Here is a 19,546-nt window from a genome sequence, read left to right on the forward strand (position 1 = left end):
TGCATCTGTAACGCAAGGGGAAATTCAGAGGTTGGTTTGGAATGAATAAACTCACGTGCAGTTTGCTATTTAAATTCAGTAGACAATCCCCCCTGGAGCTGGTGCCCTATGATAATGCATGCTTTTTACACTCAAGAATCTGAATCACAAAGCTGCATTGGATTTACACGTAGTGGTTAGAGAAACATCTGTATAAGAAAATACCAAAGGACAGTACCGTGTCATATAAAAACTACTTGCCAATAAATCTGCTTTTGATGGGCTACTAAAAATGGACACGCTAGGCATAAAAGATGTGTGTGTCTAGTACCTAGGCTAGCTTAGTGAATGATGACAAGCTTCCACTGGTACACTGAGATAAGAAACAGCTGTTGTTGGTGTCGGCACCCCTGCAAGAAATGAAATGATAATTCTCAGACACACTTATAAGAGCTACCGTATATTTGATCAACTTTTGAATATGTGCAAGACCAGAATCCTCTGGCAGCCCCAAGCAAAATTGCCCACAACCTTTTAACAGTCTCTTGAGAAGGAGCACTGAATCTAATTACATAGAATGTTAGTTGGATTGTGTGTTATTTCCAAAGCAAGTAGGTCCAGTGTGTTTGTGGCAGCGATGGGGCGAGGGGGTGGGCAGAATGGGGAAGGCCATTGTTAGTTGCCTTTTCTTTTCTTCTTCTTCTTTTTTTTTTTTCATCGAGAAAATTTTTTGGTAGAAAATTTTAGGGTTTCAAATGATGACTGCAAAGCAATTGCTTAGGTGCATTTGTAAACTGTTGAGTCCAAGGGGGAACAAACATCGCCTAGCACAAAAAAATTCACTGAACTTTACCATTGGATTTATTTGATAGCTGCACATAAAGACAAAAGGCTTGTCTTATTTTAAAAAACTAACAATTTTTAAGATTTTACTTATTTATTCATGAGAGACACAGAGAGAGAGAGAGAGGCAGAGACACAAGCAGAGGGAGAAGCAGGCTCCATGCAGGGAGTCCGATGTGGGACTCAATCCTGGGACTCCAGGATCACGCCCTGGGCCGAAGGCAGACGTCCAAACGCTGAGCCACACAGGTGTCAAAAAAAACTAATAATTTTTATATACAGTTCATATACTCTGTATGGAAAAATAACAATTGAGATCCACAGTTATAAATGCTCAGTTTCATGTTGATCTGGAACTTAGAATTTTTTTATGATAGTCACACAGAGAGAGAGAGAGGCAGAGACACTGGCAGAGGGAGAAGCAGGCTCCATGCACCGGGAGCCCGATGTGGGACTCGATCCCGAGTCTCCAGGATCGCGCCCTGGGCCAAAGGCAGGCGCCAAACCGCTGCGCCACCCAGGGATCCCCTTAGAATATTCTTTTTAAATCTTTTCAACTATTCAGTTTAAGTATATTCTGAGTATTCCGCTGGCATTTTATTGGATTTTTTTCCTTTTAATGCTTAACAATGCAAAGGCAATTGTAGCTATTCAATGTAGGTCTAGCCATTAGCTCAGCTGGGCACCACTGTGTTTCCTGTCTCTTGCTACATTTTCTGCTTGAAGGTTGCTCCATTCAGGCAAAGCCACCAGCCCCTCCCTTGAGCCAACTAGGTAGCCAGTAGACCTTTCCAAGGCCACTTCTTTCTGACAGATACCTAGGTATATTATAGGAAATCCAAACAGACACTTCTGCCATCAGAGGATATTCCCAGCATCCTCCAAATCAGAAATGATTTCTATACCATTAGACTGATAAAGAACTGAAAAGGAATAATGACAGAAATGGTGGATTTCAGCCTATAGACTCCTTTAAGGAAAGAACAGCAGTGGTTTCTCAGTTTAGCTGTTCATAGGCTTGGCAATACAGCTGGTGAGAGCTGGACCAGATGCTCTCAGAAATTCTTTTTCCTTCTGCAATTCTATGGTTTTAAGAAGGGGGTGTGCTGAGTAGGCAGGAGCTAGGATTTCTGGCTCTCTATCCTGTCTCCTCCTAGAGAAAGCTTGAGTTTTTAAGTTCCTATAACATCCAACTCTGCCCAGGTAGGTCAGGAAATGCAGCCTAAGTTCTCAAATCAGATCTCACTTCCTTTCTCACTTCATCAGGGTGAGAGGGCTGTGTCCTAGTGAAGAAAAACAGACAAAAGGAGGGTAGGGCAGATAATGAGAAAGGCAGAGGTGGTAGGAATAGAGCCACACTGAAAGCGAGGACTAATTCAAAACAGCAGATAAATGTCTTTTTTCCCCATATTAAAAATATGTCTGCCAAAATGAAAAGGCCTAATTAGCGGCTAAATACAAATCCATGTCCTGTATCTTTTAAATGACACATCACCAAGGTACAAAGCAGCATGTCTGGTTGAAGGGTGGGTGATTCGATCCCTCTATTACTCTGTATAAAACAAAGAAATCTGTAGTTTCATTACTCTTAAATTGTCTGGCAGTGGGTGAAGTTAACTTTTATTAGAAGCCGTTCTTTCATATTATACAGTGTAGTCAAGGATATATTAGCTTTGACGTTTTCTTACATCTCAATATACTGTGGAGTGAATTTACTGTGAGACTAATTTAGAAGGAAGCTTTTCATAGGAGGAAATAATGGTCAGCATAAGCTGGGCTGCAAATTATAAGCAGGATGAAAATTCCAGGAAAAAAATGGACATACCCATAAAATTGCTAGATGTTAATAAGCATGCTTCTTATGTTTGTATTCCCGATGATATTCTTTGTCTCTTAAAACTCCAGTTTCTTAAAAACTCTCTTCAGGACGAAGATTTTATTGTTGAGGAAATGGCATAGTGTATCCTAACATGATTATTTTGTCTTCAAGAAAGAAAAAAATCCATCAGATTAAACAGTACATAAAAGGTGTTTTTAGAGCTCATCTTTGGAAAAGGAAAAACCTCAGACAATTTAAGCATTTAAACCACAACTTAAAAATGATTGATTTGACTAATACACAATATGGTCGTTAAAAAACAGATTCCCAGTATGTGAAATTTAATTTCACCTGTAGGATTCATTACTCATCACCAAAGTTTTATTACACTCTGGTATCAGGTGCTCTTCTCTCACTTTTGGTTGTCTTTTTCCAATAAGATCGGGCTGGTCAGCTGATATTTTGTGGCACCAATTAAACATATTATCAGTCGATGAGATTGGATTCTGTTTAAACCAAACAAAGACTCAAACGAGCATATCGGAATGATAAGTGTAGTGCTTAAGCTTCAATAACTTAGAATGTAACTCTATCACGCAGGGATATTTCAGCTGCTAAACTAATAAAACCCAGTCAATCAAATAGTAAAAGATATTGAGAAGCAGCAACAGGAAGTGTTATAAGAAAAGCACCCAATGGAGACACATAAGAGAAAACCCGTCAATCGACTCATTCCGTTTCTTATCTGTTGTATAGGTTTAGTGGTGGAACGGGTCTTTTTCCTTTGCATTTATCTTTGTGCCTGAATGAGTTCAATTTCACTTAGATTAGGACAGAAACTTCCAAACAGCAGGTTAATCCGTCCTGTCTTCATGGGCAACTGAGCAAACAGACCAATATCACTGTAAAATTGTAATTCTGGAGATTAATGTTGTCTTTCCTGTTTGTGGCGAACTTGACCTCCTTGCCTTTTTTTTTTCTCTTTCAGCTTCTGTCCAGGGTCCCTGGGAGAGAGCCATCTCACCAAACAAAGTGCCCTACTATATCAAGTAAGTTGAAAGCCTCACATTCCCAAAGGCGCATTTATTGTGGCTAATCTGCGTATTTGCAAATGAATGTATTTCTGAGATGTGACGTTAACCTGGCCTATAGTACCTAGTTCTTTCTTCCCTGAGGAAGCCTGGCTGGTCTACTCATGCTAAAATTACCACTGGAAATGTGCCGATGCAATAGGGAGCTGCGTAGGAAAAATCCGTGTAATGCAGCATATATGTTGTATTTTGTGATCGGGGGTGGTGTGGATTTTCCACAATTGAACAAAAAGCTGCAGGTAATATTATTGAGAGTGGGAGTGAATAATTATAAGGACAGTTTCATTTATTTGGGGGTTTGCCCACATTTCTTTTTTGGCAAAGATGGATGATTTCTGCTCCTCTATGTACACAAAGCATTTTAGGTGAATAAATAGTTCATGTACCTGAAAGGCAGTCAGCAGCAGGCCTGGATGTGTGGAGCTGAGGTGTTCATTCTCAATACAGAGCACTCAGCACTTTTCACATAACCACAACAGAATGATACTGTTTTCGGAGGCCATTTATGTCAGTCAAAGGAATACAGGTGCTTAGAAGCACCTTCCATGGGATGCCGTGTAAAATACAAATTATGATACATCAGGTCAATGTGGAAGAGAGAGGAGGAATATTCCATTGTATACATAAACCACATCTTCTTTATCCATTCATCTTTCGTTGGACACCGAGGCTCCTTCCACAGTTTGGCTATCGTGGCCATTGCTGCTAGAAACATCGGGGTGCAGGTGTCCCGGCGTTTCATTGCATTTGTATCTTTGGGGTAAATCCCCAACAGTGCAATTGCTGGGTCGTAGGGCAGGTATATTTTTAACTGTTTGAGGAACCTCCACACAGTTTTCCAGAGTGGCTGCACCAGTTCATGAACACCAATAAAAAAATAAAAAATAAAAAAAAATAAAAAAAAAATAAAAAAAAAAAAGGAAGAGAGAGGAGGGAGGATATGGAGTCATGACAGAACCTTAACAGTTTCCCATTGATTGTGCAATCAAATTCACTGCCTCAACAATTTAATTTAGTCGGCTTCATGAAATAATCCTCAGTACCAGCTAAAGTCTTTGAACCCACTTCTGCCATGAGTCTAACTAAAAACACTCCATGCGTTCCCGTTGTTCTGGCCCCCCATGTTTTATTGGGTCACTTTCTGTTCTTCCCCTGCCCATCAATTCTTCATAATTCAGTTCTAAAGCAATATCAGCATCCTAGATCTTCATTACCACAGTCCTCCAGAAATTAGATTGCGTGCCTCAATTGTGTTAACCCAGGAGTATGGGAGTGAGGGAACTCTGGGCTTTTCAAGGAGAGACACATCCTTTAGGAAAGCTTTGTCTTATTAAAGTTTTCCAGACAAGGTATCTCTTACCTTTAAGCAGTCTCCTTCAGTTTGCTTTGATCCTGCTTTTTATTTTTCTTCTTCTCAAATTGTATTGTAGTGTTTTTATTCTGTAAAATCATTCATTCACTCTATGTATTTTAAATACCTATTTAAATCACCTATATTATTAGATGATAAAGTAACTTAGACACGCACTGTATGACTTTATATCCACTGTATATTTTGTGGAACAATTAATTCAGTCTCCTCCCAGTCATCTCCAGTCTCTTAGTCATCACAAGTTCTCATCTCTAAGATGTTTGGAACCTACTTCTTCTTCAACCTGTTTATAAAGCTCTCACTTTATCCAATTCCTTTCTGATAAAGAGATGGTCTTTACTAGATCAAGACTCTTCTTTTGTTGCCAAGGTTGGAGGATCACTTGCGAACCCAAAACACTTTCAACCCATTATTCTCCAGATTATTCCTGTTTTGAAGCTTATTAAATATCTCACAGGGATTCCTAGTGTTCACCCTACCCCACCCCACCCCACCCCCAGTGTTCTTTCCCTAGATATTTATCTTCTCCCTGATGTTACATTCACTACAAAAGATCCCAGGACATTGCTGTGTGACAATGGACATGAATTTAGTCCAAAAATTAAAAAGGAGACAAATTAGAGAAAACCTGTAGTTCCTCCCCACCACCACCTTCACAAACTAGTGTCTTGCTGCTCCTTGGTGGAATCAGAGAGCAGCTACCCTCTCTTTGTGCCCCCCTTTGTCCAGTGCTCTTTCACAGACCTGAAGCTCATGGTGGCAGTATTGATAAGGGCACAGATCTGGAAACAAGAAAACGAGTTCTGGTCCTGGCTCTGTCATGAGTTGATTGTGTGGCCTTGGGCAAGCCACTTAACCTATACAGACCTTAGTTTCTCATTCATAAAATAAGTTGGACTAGGTGATGTCTAAGGTCATTTGTAGCTCTAAGAATCAATGAGTGTGACTGGCTGAATGGTCTTGCCCAAATCCAAAAACTTAAGATTTCAGCTTTTCTTCAAGAAGTTTATCTTTATTTTTAAAATTCTTTATTTTGATCATTAACATCAATTCTTATTTTTAAAAATCATAGGAATTCTATCCATTGTTTAATTAGCTGCAGATATGCTCCCTCAACCTACTCCAGTTTCTCCAGGTACCTATGTAAAGAGCTCAAATCTTGATGTTTAATTTAGGACTTTCATTCTGCCTGATTTGCTGGTAAGAGACCTAGAGCAACAGACAGAAAAAATTAGTAGAAAGGGGAGTCTGGAGACCTTAAACCCTCTGAAGTAATCAGTTTCTAGGAATGAGGAATTATGTAACTTGTCAAAAACACCCTGAAATTTATGGAGATCACTTATCTCTAAAAATTATAATCCATGGAACACCTGAATGGCTCAGCGGTTGAGCATCTGCCTTCCGCTCAGGGCATGATCCCGGGGTCCTGGGATCGAGTCCTGCATTGGGCTCCCCACTCAGCAGGAGAGTCTGCTTCTCCCTCTGCCCCTCCCCGTGTTTATGCTCTCTTGCTGCCTCTCAAATAAATAAGTAAAATATTTTTTAAATAAATAAACAATATAATCTATTTGAAATTAGATTATAGAATTTCTCAACTATACCTCTAAAATGTTAAGCTAATGGAAGGAGAACACATGTTCAGAAAATATACTTTGTCAACAAACAGATGACTAATGTCATTTGTGATTTATTATTATACATTACTGTTGTCTAAAAGATTCTTTTCATAGCAGATTACTTTGATGTACAAAGTTCAGTGGACTTCATGCACTGGCCAATGCCATTTGTAATTCAAGATACCTTATTTATCCACAAATAACAATACTAATAAGTTTATAATAAGATTACTTCAACCAGTCCCCACCCTGTCCTTCCTCTTTGTTACCTTGTTTGTTTTGACTTGCATTCAAGAGATTTAAGCACACATTTCCAGGCACAAGGCCAGATGTCTTCTCTGGATCTTTTTTTAAGATTTTTAAATTTATTTTGGATGGAGAGAGAGCACTTGCACATGTACACAGGGAGGGAGGGGCAGAGTGAGAGAAAAACCCAAGCCGACTCCACACTGAGCTAGAGCTAGGAGCCCAGCTCAAGGCTCCATCTCACGACCCTGAGATCAGATCCGAGACCAAAAGTCAGAAGCTTGCTTAATTGCCTTTGCCACCCAGGTGCCCCCTCTGGATCTTTTTTTTTAAAAAATATACTTAATAATTTTTTATTTTCAATGCTGGTATAAACTGATCATCTAAATAACTAGAGGTTTCTGCACCAGTAACCCCGTTCCAGTTATTTGTTGAGTTGTACACTCATGCTTGAGGTTATGTTATTAGCAGCATCTTCTGCTCTAGCTTGCAAATCAGACAGCATTTATGCCTGCATCCTGACACCAGCTTTTCATATGATGCTAAGAATCTTGATTTTGATACTTCAAACTACATGTTTGTCTAGTTTATTAGTCCATAGCATTCATCATTGTTACAGTTTTCATATTCTCTCTCCCTTGGGGCTCTCTTATTCCTGCCAGCATCTCTTTCAGGTTATTTGATTACAGCTTTCATTGCCCCTGAAAAAATAATCACCAACAATGTTCAACCTGTTACAACTGCCTTTTCCACTCTTTGCCATTTTGTAGTTTTTTGGCCTACTGTCAAACTCATGAAAATTTCAATATAATAGCCTTTAACCAGCTGCTGCATTCTGTTAGGATTTCTTTCACCTTTTTATGTTGCACAGTCCCATATGGGTAAACCGAACGAAGCCAAGAGCTGGGACTCTCTTGCTTTCTTAATGAGTTAGAAAATTATTCTTCTGTGTTCTGGACTGTCAAAAGAATTTAGGAATCCCAAACTTGCATGCAGTATGTTCCGGCATAGATGACATAATAAGAGCATAAGAAATAGTACACTGGGTCAGACCAGCAGGGCAACCAGCCCAGCACTCTGTCCCAGATGCAGACACCAGTGGCTGCTCACTGGTTAACCTAACAATTCATTTAAAAAATTAGGATCCTGAACATTTCTTAATAATGCATCATAAATCAGTTGGTGTTGAGTTTATCCAGGGGTTTCTTTTTCCCTTCTCCTCCTCAACCTTGTCTTTGGAAGAATAAGTTCCATCAATCTGCTGATTTCTGTGTGAAGAAAGAAAGGCATATTGCCATTTCTCTTCAGTGTACATTTTTGGACCTCAAGGGATGGCCCCAATTAAGTGCTGTGGAATTCAGTGAATACAATGGTATTTACCCAAAGTAGACTTTAGTCTCACATCCCCTTACAACCCCTTTTCATTTTCATCTTCCCTGTCCGAGAAATTCTAATCCTTTTTAGGCTCTTAGCCTGTCCTTGAATGGAAGATAAGTCTTCCCCTTGATCATCTTAGCTGCTTTGCCCGGGATCTCTTCCAGCTGTGTTACATCTTCCTTGGGGTGTCGTGACTGGAGCAGCCCAAATATTGGTTATTAAATTCATTAGCATTGTCTGTGTTCTCTGCTGGCTCCTGAGGAAAGTAAACACTCTTTGCCATCTCCCATTGGTGCGGAGATGGAGAAACCAATTGAGATCATAGCTCGTTCTACCCATATTAGTCCTGGCCAGAGGTTGGTGCGCTGATACTTTTCTATAATACCAGCTAAAGCCTTTGACCTTCTGCTTCTGCCAGCTGGCCCTCAGGAAGACTTTGGGTTTCAGACAAGCTGATCCTTTCCTCTTTCAAAGATGCTGCAGTTGCTAAAAACTGGAAGGCCTTCACTAATGGAGTCAACCTGCTGCCTCCATCACCAGGAAGGCATTTCAGCAGGTTTCCTGTCTCACTAGCTCTGAAGCACTCCACAGGACAGCAAAAAGTGCAGTTCCGGGGAACATGCTAACTGTTCAGCCCTTCTTTACATGCCATGCTCAGGAAGCAGTTCGTGTCCACAGGAGCGTCTCTCTTTGCCTGCGGGTTATTTGGGATGTTGTATATGTTGCTATAGATGTTGTCGAATGACCTTGATCTGCCCTTGCCTCCACCCTCAATCCCAGGCATGTTTCTGCAGCCACCAATTGCCTGTGAGTTACTCCCAGCTTTCTGGTGATTCCTGCTTAGCCAAATGCAATATGAAACCTTCTTGAGTGAAGCCCACAGTTGCTCCAGGCAACATTTCTTATTATTGTTGCTGTGTCTGCTACCAAAATGGGTGGTTAAGGTCCTGAATCTCCCGTTGTCCATGGCTGCCATTCATGGTGGCTCCACTAGCACCAGTCCTTGCCACTCTGCATGGAATTATGGTGTCTGCAAGACTCACCTTTTGGTATTTGTGTCTTCTAGCATCCTGCTGGTCTATTCTCAATTAAACTGATGAATCTTGCTCTAATTGTAAGTGCCCATTCTTCCTAACTCCAGTAGCATCTGAGTTTTGACAGCACCTTCCTCTGCACCATATTGCCTTGATTACTACTTTCTGGGCAGTTTTTTTTTTTATTCCAAACCACCCCTCCAACCCCACTGAAAGCATATCTTGCCCTTGTTCTTGCTCCAGCTCCATATTATTTGTGCCAGGAGTTGCTCTGATTCAAGTGTGGGTGAGTTTATTTGTTCCTTTGAGTCACTGATCACTATTTCAGTACCTGTATTTAGAGAGAGAGGAAGGAGCAGTTAGCTATGTCTCAGGGTTAACAGCGACCAGTGTGCTAAGCATCTGTGTCGGCTGGTTTGCAGTGGATACATTTTCTGAGAATGAGATGGCCTCGTATTTTAAAGAACACTGGATTATGATATCCAACTTAGAAACTATTCCTCTAGGTCTCATTCCTGATACCTCACTGTTTTAGGAATGATACCAACCTTCTGGAGTTCAGTTTAAAAATTGGTTAAGATTGACAGAGGTATATGCTCTATGAAACTAGTAAATAGACCAGGCATCAGAAGACTTGAAGTCTGATTTCAGCCCTGCTATCAACTAGCTATTTTTTAAAAATTTTATTTAAGTAATGTGTACACCCAATGTGGGGCTCGAATTCACAACCCTAAGATCAAGAGTTGCACACTCAACCGACTGAGCCAACCAGGTACCTCTCAACTAGCTATTTGACCACAGGTGAATTGCTTACATTCTCTGGCCCTCAGTTTCTCTGTCATCCAAGAGGGCTGAATCACATGATACCACATATCATTTCCAGCCCTGACATTCTCTGATTTTATGAATATTGACTTTGAAATAAAAATTGTTTGTAACAGTTTTCCAGAGGAATGAAAATGGATCTTCAGATCACCCTTGAGAATTCTTACTGTGCCATCAGTCTTCTCAGGATAAAGGACAAACAATATTAAACCTTTTTTTTTTTTTTTACTTTACTGTTTAGCACCATTGATAATAGCAAGTGGATGTAACAGAATCAGCTGTCTAATTTCAGCTGTCAATCTTTGAGGATACTGGTGAATATCTGTGGGTAATTAAATTTGTGAAATCGCTGCCAAAAGCCTGGTGCTCTGACTTTTCAAAAGGCTTTAGTACACAAAGATAACCCAGAGGTCAGCCTTCTCTGCTGGGCTTTCTCCTCCACAGTTTGATGGTTCCAAAGGTCACATTAGCCGAGTCTCATTAAGCTCTGGAACCACAATGAAGGAATAGTCAGTAATGAATAATTGATGATATAATCATGAAAACAACTCAGTTTAAGATGTTAACTGCAAGAGATTGAATGCGACACCGCTGGGTTGTGGAGTGCTGAGACTGGCCTTTGGTTTTGTAGACCTTGTGGGTAGATGAAAATGTTGGTATCTTCTGCATCTTAAAGGCTCATAAAAAAATCTCACAGCCTTCTTTATATAAAGTTTCATAAGCTGTAACATATAACTTTGACTGAAATAATTCTCTGTGAGGATAGGCTCTGTGTCTCTTTTGTAGCACAGAGCCTCCCGCTATAGCACATGCTCGGTAGATACTTGAGTAAAGGAAGAAATGCGTACTAGTAGTTCCACATGCCTTACATTTTGCTGACTACTTTTACCTTCAGAAAATCTTCTAGCGTCTTTGTGTCAATTTAGATGTACTGCCTGAATGGGTCTCCTATATCCTCTAGACATCAACTTTAATATTAGAAAGCATGCTGAGACTTTTATGGAGTTAATCATGTCTCCTATAGCCAGTACCTAGGAGAAAATCCTTAGCATGCGAGTCTGAATGGTATATACCAAATCCTGAGATCTCGATTCTGTTCTGTGTTTATCCAACAATATGATTTGGGTTATAACTGAGCCCATCTGGGACAGAGTTTCCCCATCAACAATAAGGAAGCAGAGCTAGCTAATGCCTAAGATTACTCTGAGTTCTGGCTGTCTTTGCTTCGATAGAACTGAAGTCTTTTTTTTTTTTTTCCTACTTTTGGTTTTCTAGTGGTCAGTAGAGCTTTAAATTGATCAACCACTGTGTTCACTAAGCATTTGTATACAGGATCTAGTGGCCACTGAATCTTAAGAAAATAGCATTGGTAAGTTTTTATTTTAAAGACAATTTTTGTACCATTCTGTATGTTATGTGTAATGCTTAAAGTTGGCAGCATGGATACATATACAAATGTACGAGGCAGCTAAAATAGAATGTTGAATACAGGCCAAAAACCCTATTATATTACTCAGATATAGCATAAGTGGCCCCTGTCTCATTCGTGGCACTTTTGGGAATGTGAGAGTGTGCATAAAATATATTTAGGTCTGTTTCCCTAAAAGAAGAAAAGTAAACCATTCCAGTTCTTCCTTCCTTTTCTTTTTCTAACATTCTTAAACAAGCACTTTCTTCCATAATCATGTGGTAGAAAAAAAAACATGGGCTGTCACATCAGATAAATCTATGTTTGAAGCCCAGCTTTATCATATTCTGACTGTCATTTGAACAATTTGCTTAACCTCACAACCATTCAATTCTACTTTCTGGCCCATAAGGAATATTAATTGGCTTTCCTTCTCTTCTCTGAAAGTGAGTTGAAGTCTAATCGACATCTACTAGATACTAAGGGTTGGATTTGTAGGAAAACACTCACACAGATACATCCAGTATTAGCTACATGTTTAGAATATTTTCTAGGATGCAAATATGTCCTTGATCAAATTAGTTTATTTTCATTTTTGGAGTTCCCACATAGTGTGGGGTATGTGTGAATTCCCAAACATTCCTGAGCTTCTCCTAGGCTTCTCTAATTGCTTCTTATCCTGTCCCCCTGGGAAGCAGCATCCTGTTGCCTTCACAAAGGTCAGCAGCAGCCGAGACAACATTTGAAAATAACTTAATAACCTTGAACTGCCTCTCCCCTATGGATAATTTCCTTAGAGCATTAGTCCTTTGAACACTGACCTGGTTGCAGAAAATGTCCCTTGCTCACCGGGGAAACTCCAAATCCCATTCAGTCTTCCCCTCCTTCATTTCAGGGGATTGGGGGCGAGGTGGGGGAGTAAAGGGGGGAGCTTGGGAGTGGAACAGTGGATAGAGAGAAGGAATTCTTTCTGGGAGAATGTTCATGTGCACACACACACATGCAATTTATTCTTTTAAAAAATTGAGTGCATTATAAATCAGTGCTGTCACATTGCAAAATTTTAAAACCCCTGCACAAGAGAGAAGAAAACTATCTGCTTTCAGCAGCAGTCTGGAAAGCTCCTAAGAACAGGTCCTATATGAGGCTTAGCCCACTGTCAGCATTGAGCAAATGATCACGTCTTTTGTGTTATCATTAACTCCCGGGTGGATGAAACAGAGAAGCTTTCCTGCTCCTTCTGAAATTTTCAATTGCTTTTTCTGTTTTTTCTTTCTCAGCTTATCCACATCCATCTTGGTCCCCAAAGCCAATGCATGTCAGATAACGCAGAGTAATTTTTTAACTTGCTTCTTTGTTGTTTTAGAAGGAATTGTTTGTTGTTGTTTCCTTTAGGTTTGTTGCCTTTTCCTTGGATTTGAGCTTTCTGTGAAGTTACAATCCATATAATATAGACAGGATGAAAAACCAAGTTTAGGGGTGCCTGGGTAGCTCAGTCAGTTGAACATCTGACTTGATTTTAGCTCAGGTCATGATCTCAGGGTCTTGGGATTGAGCCTCACATGCTCTCTCTATATATATATCTCTCCAAAATAAATTAATCGTTTTTTTAAAAAAGCAAATTTAATGTGTGCCTACTAAGTGTTAAGTGATAGACTAGCTGTATTTTCCCCATTTATGAAGATGACACTGTCAATTATTATCCAGTAAAGAGGACATAGCTGAGAGTCAGAGAGGTTGGTGGCTTAAGTCACGCTGATAATGACATGGCTTTGTACCTTTCCCACCAACCCTATGACATCAGCTGGCTTTCCCCCATCTTACTCCCAGTCTAGGACTCCCACAGTCCTAGCCTTATTGCCCACATGCAAGCTCCAGAGGATCAGAATTGCTTGGAGCTCCTTGCCTGGGTAAGGTAAATTTGGGGAGGAGGTGGTCTCTGGGCCCTGAGGGCAGAGGCCAGCTTAGTCAGGACACACAGGGATGCAAATGGAGACATATTTAGTGGTAGGGCTGGCTGTTGAGGGTTGGAAGAAAAATACATTGAATAAAGGGGAAGAGATTTTAAAAATAAGAGCAAACATAAACATCTCATTTGTTGCTCCCAGCTGTTTCAGCTTCCTAGTATTGTTGATTAAAAACTGGCCCGTAGGGCAGCCCCGGTGGCGCAGTGGTTTAGTGCCACCTGCAGCCTGGGGTGTGATCCTGGAGACCCGGGATCGAGTCCCACAGCGGGCTCCCTGCATGGAGCCTGCTTCTCCCTCTGCCTGTGTCTCTGTCTCTCTCTCTGTGTCTCTCATGAATAAATAAATAAAATCTTTAAAAAAAAACTGGCCCCTAGTGTAACCAAGCATAGCCAGTCCAGCACTGTGTGGCCACCATCTTGGACATCATCTGTGCTCCTCTATAGGCCATCCCTGCATTACTGGTGGTTTTTCCTTGGCTTACCTGCCCAAACAGCTTCTTCTACTATGCTCTTATAGAGACTTTATTTTCTCTTTGTTACTTTTGGCAATAAAGGGAAGGAAGAAATAAAATGAAGCAAATACCTGCTCCACCTTGATCCTACCTCCATGGAAGCTGAGAAAGCAAAGAATTTCTGAGTCATATCCTGCCACCTCCATCATCACTAAGATGATGGTATGGCTAAAACAGTAACCTGATTGATGCCATGGAATGTGTTTCTCATATTCCCAATTATAAGACTTTTCAGAGGTCTTGACGTGGTCAACTCAGGTAGACTAGGACACACTTGAGGAGCCTTTTCAGCACTAGAGCACATCCTTGAATTTGACATCCTCCCTCCTTCCAGCAACAAAGGAAGTCCCATCTTTCCCATAAATCCTAGGCCTATAGTTCTAGTCTTATAAGGTAAACACATAGAGCCTATGGCTATAGGTTGTGGCTTCCCCAGGCATTGAGCATTGGGTCAGCCTATGTATGTATTACATGTAGAAGATCTCACCTTATTGCCGAGTGTTATCTCTAGGGTTTTTATTATCATAACTACATGGTGGGGAAGAGGTATCTTGTATACTTTCTCCTATAATGACTAAAAATCACCAAACCAGTGGGGGAAATTAATGTTTTCAAAGATAAAGAATAACTTAATTTCCTGTAGTTTAAGAAAAATCTCTGTCTGAATATATAGTCACCCTGTATTAACCTAGAAATAGAAGTGCTTTCTCAGATATAAGGCCAGTTTAATGCTTTTTCCTCCCTCTTACTTATATCAGTACTACAGAACTTTTCTGCCCCACCTCAAAAAAATCCCACCAAAAAAGAATGAACTCTAGATGGAGCAGGAGAGGCCAAGCATCATAGGTAGAAGCAAAGGTTCAAAGTGTAAATATCTTTAGAGCTAGAGGGAGGAAAGTGTGAGCAAGAGAAGAAAGAAGAGGGGCAAGGGGCAGAGGAGAAGGAAGGAAGGAATATGAAGAATAGGCCTGTGATTCATCCCCCAGGGGTTGTGGGAGGGGGGTATGAATGACCTCAACTCAACAGACCACCTTATAAACATGCTAATGACCTCCCAGACCTCCTTGTTAATCTCATTAATGACACTATAACTAGCAGAAGGATAGCTGAAAGTCCTATACATGCAATCTTTTTAGTAGGATATACCTGGCCTGGCTATTTTACATATCGTAAATAAACCCAGAATGTATGGATTTATAAGTGACGACTGGATGGAAAGTGAGGCATAGTCACATGAGCATTTTCCTATTTGTGTCATTAACAAATTATCAAATGGAAGCCTTTGGAGACTTTACTGGCTTCCGCTCATTGTCACTGTTTCTGCATAAGTTTTTTGAAGACTTTTCTTTTAATATAAAACCAGAACATCTCATGATGTGAAAGACCAGAGCTATTTTGGAAACATGTGTCTGATTATTCCAAGTTCCTCCAGGGAAAGAATGTTTTATCTGTGCCTGGTGTTTCCCTTATGATCCTTCGACTCATTAGTGAAGATTGGTACTAGATAAGAATCTATGATTTATGTGAGTCCAATTTAAAATTCAGTGCTTTATTCCTACACAATATGAATTTATTTTAATTTAAAAATTGCGTTTGCAGTGAGAAAAAGGAAAGAAAAGTAGGATGAGTGGGCCCATATATTTGCCCTTACCATGTTGTCCCCCGTTCTCAGAAATCACAAGTCTAAAAAAAGCCAGAGTCAAGACTAGTGAGGGATATAACCATTATTTTTATAACTGTTATAAATTGTTTTAATGTTATAAATATTTTTTATTTATTTTATTTAAATTTTATTTAAATTAATTTTTGAAAATTATATAGGGGCACCTGGGTGGCTCAGTTGGTTTAGCATCCAATTCTTCATTTTGGCTCAGGTCATGATCTCAGGGTCATGAGATCAAGCACCACATTGGGCTCCACACTCAGCATGGAATCTACTTGCCCTTCTCCCTCTACCCCTCCCCCCACTGACATGTGTGTGTGCTTTCTCAAATAAATAAATAAAATCTTTTAAAAAAGAAAATGATATAAATGATGTTGATTTTTTACAGTTACCTTCGAATAGTTCTTAAAGATAGTCCTTAAGTCATCTCTACTGTTTTAACTCTTGAAATGTTTTTGTTAATTTTTAGATCCCTCACCTCCCCAATTTAAGCGTTAAACTCTTTGACAATGCTTGTGCATTACGCTTCTTTGCATCACCCTTAGCAATTTATTTTTTTTAAAGATTTCATTTTTTAAAATTTATTCATGAGAGACACAGAGAGAGGCAGAGATACAGGCAGAGGGAGAAGCAGGCTCCCCATAAGGAGCCCCATGTGGGACTCGATGCCAGATCCTGGGATCACGCCCTGAGCCAAAAGCAGACGCTCAACTGCTAAGCCACCCAGGCGTCTCCACCCTTAGCAATTTATTATCTCACACATAAAAACTGAGAATAAACACTGGATAGTTTGTTTTGCTTTTGAGGCAAAATAAGCACATTTGGGGGAACTGAGCCATGATCCTAGTAAGTATTCTCATAAAGGAATAGATAATAGCAGATTAAAGATGTTCTATGTAATGCTTTTATTCTAGGTAGTCTCACTGACATTTGTTGATTAAATTATATTTTGAAGGCAATTTTAGACATTAGCTCATTCATTTTCTGTATTTTTGTTGGTGGAAAGCAGAGAAATGCTTGATGGAATTGGTTGCCTCATTGAACTGTGCTGTAAACCATAGATCTTTGTAAGTTGCTGTTTTAGAGAAAGTATTTTTAAGTGAATGTATTCCTTTAGTAGCTCCTGTTGCCACAACTTTTAGGAGGAATCTTAGGAAAATGTCTTCAAATCCTATTCCTATCAAAATGCACAGGCTGCCTTCAAAAGCTGAGGTTGCTCCATGAGTGCACATAAGCCTGTCTTAATATTAAAAGAATTTGAAAAAAGTCTGGATGAGGTACGTGTGTAGAGTCTAAGAGAGACGTTGAGGCAGAGCCATGGTAGCATCCAGTGGGGAAAGAAAGGCCTCGAGTTGGCATTTTGTTACACACAGCCAGTTCCGGCCATTCCCTGGTAAATATTAGACATCATTAACAAGCACATACAAAATAGATTAATTGCGTAAGTGTTGAATGTTGGTAAAAAGAGAGCCAGTGGTGGGTTTTTTTTTTTTTCAAATATGGTTTGGTTTTGGTTTTGGTTTTGGTAAGAGGAAAAGTCATCCCATTGTATCTTTTTAAATAAACTTTATTATTAAGGAACTTAGAGTTGTTTATCTACCTCATATTTCATACACTCAGCTGCCAAGCCATTTCTTTTTGCTGCAAGCACCACAGAGGAGCAGAAGTCATCCTTACTCTGCTCAGCCTCGTTCATCATCAACAAAATTGCCAATTATATTCCAAGTCCTTGAATGTACTGCTTGAGAAAAAGATGTATAAGCTGAAAGGGAGCAGCTCAATGTTGGGATGGAAGTTTGATCTTTCTCTACTGGTTGGTAGATTCAAAGCGTACTAATCTTGTTTTGACTTGTGAACTGGAAAAAATTAATATGGAAGTATGGAGAAAACATGTTCAAACTACAAAGTCATTTTCCCTGAGAAGTTATCTGACTGCAGCTGTAACTATAACTCAGAGTATATCAGAGGGCTCAGATGTGGAACATTTCCTTAAAATTAAAACCTAAAAATCCCAATGTCTAATAGAATGTATAAAAATAGCTACCTCTGAAGGATACAGGATGAGCAGAGGAATGCTGAATAATATCATCTGACAGTTTGGGCCATACCTTTATAGTGGTTGCAGTGGCCTGAAAAATATAGGATTAATTCAATAAAACATTGGGAAAAAACAACATAAACATAATATATTTTAAATTAAAAACACTGAATAGGAACAGGAGAAAAAAAAATCCCCCAGCAAATCAATATTGCTTGGGGAAGCATGAATCCCAGACCAGCAATATTTTTATCCAAATAACCTCTAGTTCTGTAGTGAACAAACACCTTTATCACCAAGTTTTATAAACAGAGAGTGAAGGAAAGAGTACATAAGATTGTTGGATATACTTCTCCAAGATGGTAACTTTATTCAGAGTTTCAGGCTTGACTATACCAGCTTCTGAATTTATCTATAGTACTTTGTCAATTTAGGACTGCAAAATACAAATAGAGACATGGTATAATAATTACGAAGATTGTTAATAGGGGTGGCTGTAGGAAACAGATGATTGTTGTATAGATTAATAACATACTTAAGGAAATCTGTGGGGAATTTAAGTTGGGATATGAAACACCGAACTAAGGCAGAGGTGAAATAAAAAACTCATGAGAGATTAAATTAAGGCATAAGTATCTAAAGCTGTAAATTCTAGATGTCTGACAAAATACCATGTACGCTAGTTCCCCACCCCCATCCATGGTTTCACTTTGTAGTTTGGGTTACCTGAGGTCAACTATGGTCTGGAAGCAAGTGACGTTCCTTCTTCTTTTTTAAAATTGTATTTATTTATTCATGAAAGACACACAGAGAGAGGGAGAGACATAGGCAGAGGGAGAAGCCCAATCCAGAACTCAATCCCAGGACCCCGGAACCACGCCCTGAGCTGAAGGCAGATGCTCAACCACTGAGCCACCCAGGTTCCCAGTGATGTTCCTTCTGATGTATTGTCAGGTCAGTAGTAGGGAGCGCCTGGGTGGCTCAGTTGGTGAGGTGTGTGCCTTTGGCTTGGGTCATGGTCCCAGGATCCTGGGATTGAGTCCCGTATCGGGCTTCCTGCTCAACAGGAAGCCTGCCTCTCCCTCTTGCTCTACCCCCCACTCATGCTTGCTTGCTCTCTCTCTCAAATAAATAAATAAAATCTTTTTAAAAAGAAGGTCCGTAGTGCCAAACAGTACATACATCACAGTGTCTGCATCATTCACCTCATTTCAGCTCATCATGTTAGGCATTTTATCATCCCACATCATTACAAGATGAAGGGAGTGCAGTACAGTAAGATATTTAAAGAGAGAGAGGTGACATTCATATAACTTTTATTATAGTTTATTGTTGTAATTGTATGTTATTATTAGTTATGGTTGTTAATCTCTTATTGTGTCTAATTTATGTATGAAACTTTATCATAGGCATGTCTGTATAGGAAAAAACATAGTGTACATAGGGTTTGGTACTATCTGCAGTTTCAGACATCTGGTTGGGGGCTTGGAATGTATCCCCTGTGGATAATGCAGGGAACTGCTGCCTGCCCTTATGTAATTGTGTTACTCAATGATCTTCATTACTCTAGAAATACGGGGAGTGACCCTGTGTATAGTGGCATCACTTCTGCTTATAAGCCAAGCAAAAGATATGTAAGCCATCCTTCATGTATAATATACACTATAAAGGTATATTTTAATCCAGTTTTTTTTATTTGAAAACTAATTTCAGATAAACTCTATTGGGCAGTTCTTGATTTTTTTATTTGAGTACTC

General features: G+C 39.7%; 1 protein-coding gene across 15 annotated transcripts in view; it reads left to right on the forward strand.

The window, feature by feature from the left end:
- Nucleotides 1–19,546, forward strand: part of DMD (dystrophin) — a 2,167,959-nt gene that overhangs the window by 1,959,594 nt on the left and 188,819 nt on the right. For all 15 annotated transcript variants that reach the window (XM_072818058.1, XM_072818060.1, XM_072818056.1 and 12 more), the window contains one exon: nt 3,630–3,690. In XM_072818058.1, coding sequence (XP_072674159.1) covers nt 3,630–3,690 — 61 coding nt within the window. The remainder of the gene's footprint in view (nt 1–3,629; nt 3,691–19,546) is intronic.

This window comes from Canis lupus, chromosome X (genome assembly GCF_048164855.1).
Source record: "Canis lupus baileyi chromosome X, mCanLup2.hap1, whole genome shotgun sequence".
Classification (NCBI taxonomy): domain Eukaryota; kingdom Metazoa; phylum Chordata; class Mammalia; order Carnivora; family Canidae; genus Canis; species Canis lupus.